Here is an 11,794-nt window from a genome sequence, read left to right on the forward strand (position 1 = left end):
AACAACATCTGCAAAGTTACAACGTTCAAAGTTTAAAGCAAAGGGAGATATTTGCTTTTAAAGAAATCCATTTCTAAGAACTACAGCAAACGGCCAGTAGGCGACTACACACATTCCTCCAGGGTTGGTGACATCAACAGGCTCAATATTTACATAAACCCCTCCTCCGAGAAGATTAAATAGGGGGGGGGGCGGGGGCGCCATTTTGTATCGCGGCGCTGTTGTGGTATAGTTAGGCTGGAGTGTTGTTGCCGCGATGCCGAGGAAACGCTGTTATTTTCATCCGGATTGCAGGTCTGGGGTACTTGCTTTGTTCAGCCTTCATAGGGACAGGGGTCCGTTGCAGAGCGTTTAACATACAACATGTTATATGCACGTGTGTATGAGACAGAAGGGAACAGGCACGTGCGGGGCTCCCGCAGCACATCTCACGGAGGGAAACTTTCACAATGTTCGCGAGTTCAACACCGGATTTGCACAACGTCAGCTGCGTGAGACAAACGCGGCCAGTGTGTGAATGCACGACGCGCGCGGGGCTCCCTCCCGCAGCACATTTCACGGAGGAATACTTTCACAATGTTCGCGATACAGGATATGCACAACGGCTTGACCTGAAAGCTGGATTTACAAACAGAAGCTGTTTACGGGCTACAACCTGTAAGTCTGATTTATTTTTCATCGATGTGTTTTCCTGTAATAGGTTGTAGCAAGGAAGTAAACAGATGACAACACTGTTCTGCAAACCAGTCTGTTAAATGCTTATTCATACTTAACGTTATCCGACGAACACCTAACGTTACAAACACTAACGTTAAAATCTCAACAGCGAACTTGGCATTAGTGTAAATGATTCTTTGATTAGAGCTTTTATGTATTATTTATCTACAGGCATGCTAAACATGGTTCTGTGTTTGATTTGGCTACTATAGTAAAGGAAAGTCTTGCGACAGATATTTGGCTATAATCGTTCTAAAAATACAAAAGTAACAGTGCCATTCAGTAGCGATCACTATAGATCCGCAGTCTTTACTCATTAGGACTGAACAGGTTCTGCTCGATCATCTTCACTAAAATGTTCTGGGTCTGATTCGGGCTCAGATTGGTGTGGTTTTATTGACGCCATCGTTTCTAATACTGACCAAATCACAGTCTACCGGTAAAGTTAAGGGGCGTGACGTTTCCGACAAACGTACACTGCGGTTAGCGAATCACAACACACTGGGCCAGCTAACCAATCTGAGCCCATTGCGTATTTTTGAGGGACTGGCTTCATACAACCCGGAAAGCATCAGACCGTTTTACAAGGAGGGACAGAGCAGTGTAGAATAAATGTCAAATATATGAAAAATAATGATTTTTTTTTTTTAAACGAAGCATGAACACATGTTACAGTGCACCCCACAAACACAATCAAGCCTTCAAAACAATGTGTTTTACCACCCCTTTAAGTAACGTGCCCAACACTCGTCACTATTGAGTTTTTCTTTAATAATGGTCATAAATGATCAAAATGATTACTGGATTATTAGCGAGTGAAAATCATTACAAATGCTTGTCCTGAAATCTAATTTGCATGAAGAGTTGGATCACATTTGCATTCAAATGTTATTTACACACAATGGCACCCAAACTGTAGCTGTCAATAAAAAGTGTGCGCCTGTCACACGGGGCGGGGCACAACCTAATGCAGGGTTACAAACATGGTTTAACACCTTCCACACATGCCAGGATGACGAAACTTAGTGTATTTACTAGTTGCCATATCAACATTATTTAGAGAAAAAAAATCTTTGGAAGATATCACTGAACATTTATTTAACCATAGCAAAACTCAAACATTTGTTTATTTTTAATAATTAAACATTTTATTTGAAAAAGTTAATAATTGTATTTTATTGACCAAATATTTTAGTTTGTCTTGGATATTTATTTGATTATATCAGGTAACAATTGATTATAAGCTGTCATTTGGTCATGTTACAATGTACCCCACCTATGGGGCATGTTGTCACATTTCACTTCCATTCTTTCGGGGTAAATCAAGAAAAAAGTATACACTGTATTAATGAAACAAAACCACATAATTGTACTAGACATGTGGGAAATTAATGTGGGAAAAAATAAATACTAACACAAACTGAGAAAGTCAAAAAGCGTTAGGTTGTGCCCTGCTCTCCCATATGTCTTTTGTTGATCAATGCTTGTTATTCTACAATTTCATACTGCTTCTTAAAAGCCTTTATTACCAAAGTTTATGTTGATAAATAGGTTCATAGAGCATCTGAGATCTGAGTATTATGTGGGCGAAAAAACTGGCTAAACACTGAAAATCTTCTTGCAGCTTCACCTTTTAATAACACGTTGCTTATGCGAACAGTGTGAATACTAGGTCTATAGCCCTTTAATATAGGTAGTGAAATAAATATGTGCAGTCAGAAACAGTCCTCAGAGACAATGTCTTTTGTCTGTCTTTGGCTAACTATAATTATCTTAAAATATCCTGTCCTAAAATACAGGGCTACAAAAACGGCATATCCATTCCTCTGGCACAGAGTATGTAATGGACCCAGCACAATTGAACATTTTGTTAGACCAACTGTACCATTTACATTCATGTGAAGCTCTCCGTGACCATTTATGGAAAGGTTATCAGAGTTATGCGCCTTTGACGTGAGTCCAACTGAGCATTCTCATATAACCGCTGATAGGACAGAGACAGAGAGTATGCAAGCAAATGTTGAGTGGAGTTTGGATGTGTGTATATGTGTGTGTGAATGTGTGTCAGGCAGGCCCAGATACTTCTCAGTTGCATGCATGGAGGAAATGGATCATTTGTTAATGTGGCACAGCGAGGACTGAGATTTGGCCACTGATACAGCAGAATAATGTTTGGAACTTTTAATGAAAGTTGATATATACACAAAATTATAGGACTTTTCCCAGTTTTCTGATAAAAAAAGACTTGATTGTTTATCCTGGCTGTGCTGCAATGGCGAAATTACAAAAGAAACATACAAATATGTTGTTAAATATTTTATTCATTATTACAATGAATTAATATAATAATAATTTTTAATATTTTATTCATTATTACAATTAATTAATATAATAATTATTTTAATGCATATAAAATAATGTAAAAAACATTATTACATTATTGAAATAATTAAACAACATTTTTTCAAATGATACTGCGGGATAATATTAAATAATATTATAAGTCTCAATGTGAATGCCATGAGAAATGGAATGTATTATGTTATGTATGATAGTATAATAATTAGTATACTATATATAGTTCATACTATATATATATATATAGTATATGTATATTATATTTTTAAGAAATATTAATGTATTATTTAAAATGCTAGTTTATGGCAGCTAGCCTGTATGGTGATGCACTGAATAAATGTTTAAACGACTCTACACATGCATGTATGAATGCACCAGCATACACGTGCTTGTGTGTGAATACAGGTGTGTGAAGTGGGTTTGCAGTGTGTGTTGTGCTGTGATTCACACGGGGTACGGCCTCAGCAACAGACCAGTCATCGCCCGGTTGCCATGGCTACAGCGATAGGCTAAATGCATTATTGAGTTCATTCTCTCTCAGTCTCTCTCTCTGTTCTCATGTCTCTTTCCCTCGCTCCCCCTCCCTCATCCTGCGCAGACCGCTATTAGCTTTTACTAAACCATGATCTACTTTTCAAAACACACGCACACCCTTGGTGTGAAACATCCTTCACCTTCCATCTCTGAGCCGTGACAAGGGCTTTCTTCGGGAACAACCCCTTTTCCTGAGAAATCCCAAACAGGAACGCACTGTGCATTGCCTGCATTCTGTAAATAATTCAATAGCCTGCTAAATTCCTACATAGTATTACACAACATCGCTGGAGGAAACTGTGCCATCTGAAGTTTGTTTTGTTGAATAACAGTCTGTTTTCTGTCCTATATTGGGTGTTTTCACTGTATTGTTTTAATCGGGAAGTTTGGTCCTGAGCGAACATGTTAATGAAGCATTTAAGATTCACCAGATGTTCCTGCTATAATGCGGCTTCCCTCATCAGATAACACAGAAACTTCTGAAGTTACTGCCACCCACTTAATATTCGCAAAGAATTCTCAGCACAGAAGTCCTGCACAAACCAGTCAGACAGTTATGCATATTCATACACATTTCACACCATCATGCATTCTGATGCACTTGCGTAAACGAACAGTCAGAATGTGTAATATATATGCGCCGGACCACACAAACGGTGATGCATAAACGCATAAATGTCTATAAAATGGTCTTCTGAATAATAATAAACACACATTATGTTTCTGCAGCACAATGTGCAGCCCACATGCTGAGCAGTGATTTAGAGCTAAAGTAATTGCTATCAGTACCAACCCAAGACAAACACACACACAGACTGCTATCTATGATTGCATGTGTTAAATTAACTGCAAGCTTTAGAACCACGAACTAATAAAAAAACAAAGTGTTCTCATTTTCACACCAATTTGTGGTCGATTGACATGAGTTTTTCAACGCCCAATGCCAATAGAGATATCTGGAGAGCTGATATGCAAAGGAAATGTCAATATAATTAATCAAATTAAATGGTAGAAAACAATTACACATTACACCGATTTTACACAATATATACAGAAAATGTAAACAATTTTTTTTTTTACAATTAATATACACAATGTATACTTAAAAATAATTAAAAAAGGTTTTAAAAAATATTGAAAAAAACATGCACTATCCATTGCATTACTTTATTATTTACAAAATATATACTAAAAATTAACTTGTATAACATGCAGTACCCATTGATTTTTACACTTACTTTACACAATTTTTTTTTTTTATTATATTAAATAAGAAACAGCTCACTATACAATGATTTCTACACCTAATTTACAAATTATATATATATATATATATATATATATACAAATTTAAAACGCACAACTATCCATTGACAACACTGTGTCGGTAGATTTCCAAACTAATGTTAGACGGAATATTATTTTCTGTTGAGAAATCAATCAAGAACAGTTATCGATAATCTCAAAATAGCCAAAGGACGACCAGTTAATCAACCCTTCCGATACCAGTTTATCACTAGTACCACTATGATCCCTTCTGCAGTATCTCTTTCTTTTCATACACCGCAATCCTTCTAAAACACCAAGCTGCCCTCCCTAGTCCCTACATCCAACACGCACACAAATCTCCCACATGCTGGCCTGGTTTTCTCCCTCTGCATGAGCTCTCTCTCCTGGTCCCCACCCAGTGCTGTGCAATGCCATGCTACCTTTCTCCTTCACCATGACCATTGGCTCCTCAGTGTCCTGATGAGGAGGATCAGAGGGAGAGAGCTGCTTCTTCCTGCCTGCCTTCTTCCTCGGCTTCTCCTGCTTTATTCCCCCACTGAATCCCAACGTGAGGAGACGACGGAAGAAAGAGCGAGAGAGAGAAAGAGAGAGAGCAAGGCAACGGCGAGATGACAGCAGAGGAACGGACAGAAAAGAGCTTGCACTCTCAAACTAACCAGCCGCTCAGCAACTGCTGGCTTGGTCTTCGTTTCTCAAGCACCCCCCCCCCCCTCCCTCCTCCTCCTCATACACACGCATACCGTGTGTGTTTGTGGACTCTGCCCTGGCTCTTCTGAAATAACCAGGTTGCAGCTGCCGTGTGTGACAAATGCAGATTCCACAGCCGTAATCCCTCCCAGTCTGAGACACCACCTTAAATTCTTCAAACAGAGATGGAGGAGATGAACGACGGGCACATGCGATTCGTTTTTATATACTGCACACTCTCTCTCACACACACACATACCGTCTCCCTGCCATTGTTCATCACATGCTCTGATTAGCTGTGTTTACTTCAGTGAAGTGCTGACTGCTGCTTTTACCCCTCAAACCGGGTTGTTGTGGATGAATTAGCTGGAAAATAACTCCTGTTCATTGACCCACGTAGATAATACAGTAAAACGAATTGAAGGGTGACATGGTACGTGAAATTAAACAGAGTTGCTAGTCTTTGAGGGATCAGCTATACTCTCTCTTCGGACTATCCACGCGTCATGCCGGTAGATTATAGGATTACTAGGCCGACAATTGAATTGGGGAGTTTATTGAGGCGTTATTAATATTCACACTGGTGCAGTGGCGTCACTGGGGGCAACATGTACTGAGAGAATGGGGCTGCTCTGACGAATTACCCAGAAGCCTTGGTGCTTGCAGAAAAGTTGTTCATGTATACACTTATTTAGCTCCCTATTTTGTATTAGACTGAGACGTAACACTACCGTTCAAAAGTGCTGGCCTTTTGTTTGTTATTGTTTTTCAAAGAAGTTTGTTATGCTGCATTTATTTGATCAAAAATATAGAAATCTTTCTATTAATCTGATTTGGTGCTCAAGAAATATTTCTTATTATTATCAAAGTTTAAATGTTGTGTGTGTGTGTGTGTGTGTGTGTGTGTGGAAAGCAATACATTACTGCATTTATTTGAAATAGAATCTTTTGATCAATGTCCTTTGTTGAATTAAATTATTATTATTATTTTATGTGTATGTATGTGTATATATATATATATATATATATATATATATATATATATATATATATATATATATATATATATATATATATATATATATATATATATATATATATATATATATACATATTACCGACCCCAAACTTTTGAAAGGTAGTGTATTTTGTCTTTGGATTTAAATGTATGAGTGTTTCTAACAAGCAAATTTAAGACCAATGAGGTTGATTTTTATAATTATATATGCTACTTTTCAAATGTTTTAATATATATTTTATTATTTTACTCTTTTTTTAAATGTTTACACTATCATAATCTAACCAAACTGTGAAATAACTGTGTAAAGTATGACTCTCCTTCAGTTCTGCCATAATTTCCATCACAACCAACAATTTTGCCTTTAATAATTTTCCCCCCAAAAGTCTGTGTTCTTGATTACCAAGGAGACAACAGTAAAGAGCAACTCGAGATGAAATATGAAATTTGTGCCGTGTAAAGAAAACTAAAAAGGTAAATATCACTTGGAATCAGTGTAATTTCCCCCCCAAAAAGCAGCAATTTAGTCAAATTATGCTAAAAAAAATTTTTTTTTAATTTTTTTAAATGTATGTATCTAGGACATGACAAAAGACTGGAGTCTGCCATATATTCTAAAACTATAATTTCCACCACAGAAGGTAATCAAACACAATACATAATTCGAAATATGATATAAATTGCATCTGTTGGTGAAAAATAATGACCTCAGACAAAAATGCTATAATTTTGACATTGTTAGTAGACAATTTAGTCCACAAAGCCAAAATTGTCTATAGCTCAAGAAACACCCATATATGGGGGATGATATGGTTAAAGGAGATTAGCTGAATTTGAAATGAGGGGAGGATGTGTGTCTGAGAGACAGAGGGTGTCGGCATGGGGACGGCACAGACAGCAGGTGTTGGATAAATAGAGGAACTTAAAGTCTATATCATTAGAAAGAAGAAAACAGCTGAATCTTTTGTCACCAAGTGAGAAGAAACTGAGCCAAAGCAACATGGATACAGCTAGAGTACAGCCATTATTCTTCATTTATATGTGCAACAACACAAAATGCTTCTACGACTACTTTGAAAATGCTTGTTTCAACATTATTTTTTAAAGGGATTGTAATTACGTAAAGTATGTCACACTAGCCTAGAAATCTAGACGCGCCCTAGTGGCAGCAAATGTAGTTTGCACCAGGGTAATCTAGCAACTCTCCGTTGGCTTGCGAGCTTGAAAAAACAAATTCTAGTCAGGCCAATGACATCATGTATAGAGTTGGTGGGCGGGCTTAACATAAAGCTGCTGCTGACGAACAGTGGCCTTTCGAATCGGCTTTGGTCGCGACTCCGGAAGACTTGAGTTAAGCTTTTCTTTGCAAAAAACGGCATTGAAGTCATTCTTAAAAAAAAAGTTTTGCCGCCCGGATACGGCAAAGGTTTAATCTATCAACTAGCTCCGCTGGTGGGAAAACGCATGGGACTCAGCCACAACCCACTTACATGTGATTATTGTCTCACCACTTATAGTGCTCTGTTTGGTTGTAGCGCTATGCTATTGCGTGTGGAGGGAATTTGAAAGACAACCGCTTATCCCACCCCTCGGATTGAGCCTGGCCAATGGTGTGTTCCCAGACCCAACATCTTGATGTGGGTCTGGCTTGTCAGGCTAATGTCGCGCAGTAATGCTGTAGAAAAACAGCAAGTGTCAGTGGAATAACAGTATGACACCTTTGGCATTAGGGTATCTATGATTTCCCCTTCCCGGAGGGCTACACAGGGGGGGATCCGGTCTTGCTCTTGCCTCGGCTGTAAATGATTGATTGGTTGAGTGCAGCCACAAATACTGTATGCGCTGGTTTCTTTCCATGAGCCGGCACTCTCTGAGAACAACTGTCAAATATTAACAGTCAGGCTTACACATCCATGTGAATCTCTGCAGATGAGGAACCCCTCTACAATCTCTCAGATCAATTCTCAAACTATTCAAAATACTCAGCACACATTTCCTTCCATGGAGCCGCAAAAACACCCAGTATCACCACATACTGTATGTCTGTCAGACATCATCTAATCACATGCAAGCATACAATGAACATCCTGGCAAGAACTGATTTATACAGCCTCTAGTCTAGAAAATAAGTTTTGCAAAAACATCTGCTGTATGTTGTTCAAACTCAGCCTTTTTGCAGATTAAATGAAATATTCAAGATGAAAATGCACATCATGTGAGAAACATACATGTGCTAAGACACCAGTGATGTACAAAGACAGTATAAATAAGTATTTCTGTTTGTTACTCTGGGATGCAATGGCGAACCCACTGAAAAACTACATTATGACATAGCAGACTAATGGAAAGATTGATCAGGAATGTGTCTACCATTACAGCCATAATCCTGCCAGCGGGATAGTGCTGTGATCCAGCTCAGACATTAGATTAGCCTCACATCCCACTGCCTTATAAACACAAATACCAGCATCTCTGTTCATCTCTTCAATTATATTGTTTAAAATATGCTACATTTTTGGCTCTATGCTATCCGAAATTCTGCACCCCTACAGATCTCACTTGGTCACCATGACTTGCAACTGCTGACCGGCTACAATCTAAAGTTTTCCTTGAAAGATATATTCCTTTGGAAGCTATAAAGGCTTATTTTGGCCATTAAAGTAAAAGTTCAACTCAATTATTTTAAATAGTTTCACTGCAAAAAATTTAATAAAATATTTATTTTCTAAATATTTAAACAAATAATTTTACTAAAAAGAAAATGATGTACATACATAATACAATTAAGTTACTAATAATTTGTACCAAATACAAAATAAATCAAATGAATCTGACAAAATATAGCCTAGTAAAAAAAATAAAAAAAATAGAGAGGTTCAAGTTGAACCAAGACCAAAGCATCTTTACTACAAATTAAATTATGTACATACATACTAAAATGTATTTACTCATGAATATATTCATTTAAAATTAATTTAATTTAGCCCTAAATACAAGATAAAAAAAATACAAAATATATATAGTTTATGCTTAAAAAAACGGTTCAAGCAAGACAAAAATGCTTATTGAAGAATTTTTTTTTGTTGCAGTTTTGCTCTCTTAAACTTAAACATTTTATACAATTACTGAAATTATTTACATTTTATTTTAGCTTTAACATAGTAACAAAATATTAACTATACACAGGCAGTTGTATAATGGAAATATGTTCTGTGAAAGCAAATGAGTCTATCATAAATCAAGCATCTCTCCTACTCTCTTTCCTCCCTTACCGGGTCCCATGTCTGGAGGTGCCATTTTCTCCAGGATGACATACTCATTAGGGTTAAGGAAGGGCAGCTGCTCCATCATGGACTGTTTGGGAATGAGGTAGAGCACCTCGGCCACATTCCCATCTTCAATAATGGACATTCTCCGAACTGAGTTCTTGCGCTTCACCCGGTCCAGCACCACAGAGTCGTCGGTGCGGCTGGAGCCGCACAGTTTGCCAAAGCTGTTAAGATTGGGTAAGTTGGGCATGGTGTTACCCTCAGCCCACTACGACGAGCTACAGAATGAAGTGAGAGGAGAAACCATAAAAGAACACACAATAGTGAGTTTTGCTACAACTGAACCCCAGGTACAAGATTAAACGTCCAGATCGCAAGGGTTTATGTGTGTTGTTGGTGAAGCAGCACTGAGCCCCTGCTGTGAGCTCCTTCCTGGTTTCCTTAAGCAGATTACGCCCAATGTATTTTTAGTGATTATCTTCACTAGAAAAGGAAAAAGAGCACCTGCATGAGACAGTCCGAGTCATGACCTTATGACCCGAGATACTATGCGGATGAAAGTTGCACTATCAAAAACAGACGCATCCCAACCTAATCCTCTGTGATTGGATGCATCTTCTAGAAGATTATAAAGTTTTACATTGACGTTATTGCGGCCGTATATTGCAGTTTAAATCGTATTTAAATCAAATCAGGTGACTGGCTTTCACTGAGTCTATTACGTAATACACGGCAATGCATCAACATCCTTATACTGGATATACTAGGAAATACAACATATACAAAAATGCATCGGCTTAAGTTAAACTGACATTTTTGATTAGAATAAAGATCCTCTATAATCAAAAACGCTTTCATCTGAGCTCAAAAAACCCACTCCGAACAAGCATCCACATCTAAACTGGCACGCCACCAAAGCTGCTGAAGGGGACCTTGTCTGTTGTACTTTTAGAATCATAAACCCTGCTGTCGTGTCTCATGCGTACCGAGACGATAATATCACTCACGTATATGTTTATGTGTGCGCCAATTATTTTGCAAGGCCATAAAGGGGTATCTCCATGGTTACCGTCAGAGATATGATAGCTGTTATATCAAAATGTCAAGTTTCATTGAGGTTGTTACAATGGTCATTTATTTCAATCAGCAGAAAGTGTGCGATATTTGCTTGTTCCATTTGCTGAGATCAAAGTTTATGATTCCTAACTCTCTCTCTAACACACAACACAACACACATTTACACACACTTTAGTTCATGGCAGCACTGAACTGAGAACAGGATATGAATTACAGGGGCGTTTAGGGAGTCTGACCCCAAATGTGTGGCTTTTAGTCAATGTTTTAGCTTTGAGGTTGTTTATATGCTAGTATACTACTAAATGATGGCGCAATTACATTTGAGATATCAGATATAAACATTTATATTTAGCTTTGTCTTCCAAGGGAGCAGGGCACAAAATATCGATGGCTCATATTGCAAATATGTTTAAAAGTTCTTAACATGTTTTTTTAGCAGTGTGAGGAAGATCCTTTCCTTAAAAAAACTGCAACTGAATATGACAATGTTAAAGTATCTTGGCAGACTAGATCTGCTACACACACTGCTGTTGCAGAGCAAGTATGGATTAGATACACAGACACACTGCTGTGAGTGTGTAAGATACTGCTGCTGAATGAATAGGCATTTATAAATTCTTTAGCAGATCTAGACAGGTGGAGCTGGGGGAGGTTTCAGCAGGCAGTGAACACTGAATCAGACTATTTAAATATTGAGCAATATTGAGAATCAGCTGCATGTAAAGGACATGTGCCATTTCATCACTAAACAAGATATATAGGGCCAGATTTACTAAATAGGGCAAATTAGCGCAAGAGCGCAATTCCAAAAAAAGATGGGAGATGGGAGTGGGTCTACTGACGA

General features: G+C 37.9%; 1 protein-coding gene across 3 annotated transcripts in view; it reads right to left on the reverse strand.

Moving 5' to 3' along the window:
• Positions 1-11,794, reverse strand: part of ablim1b (actin binding LIM protein 1b) — a 109,356-nt gene that overhangs the window by 74,375 nt on the left and 23,187 nt on the right. The window contains exon 1 of one of the 3 annotated variants that reach the window (XM_079846033.1): positions 9,877-10,260. The exons of 1 other annotated variant lie outside the window; for it this stretch is intronic. In XM_079846033.1, the coding sequence (XP_079702159.1) occupies positions 9,877-10,123 (247 nt within the window). In that variant the 5' untranslated portion in view covers positions 10,124-10,260. Of the gene's footprint in view, positions 1-5,318; positions 5,568-9,876; positions 10,261-11,794 lie in introns of those variants that run through there. One more of the 3 variants, XM_079846035.1, reaches the window with a different exon arrangement.

This window comes from Gobio gobio, assembly GCF_949357685.1.
Source record: "Gobio gobio genome assembly, chromosome: 20".
In the NCBI taxonomy this organism is placed as follows: Eukaryota; Metazoa; Chordata; class Actinopteri; order Cypriniformes; family Gobionidae; genus Gobio; species Gobio gobio.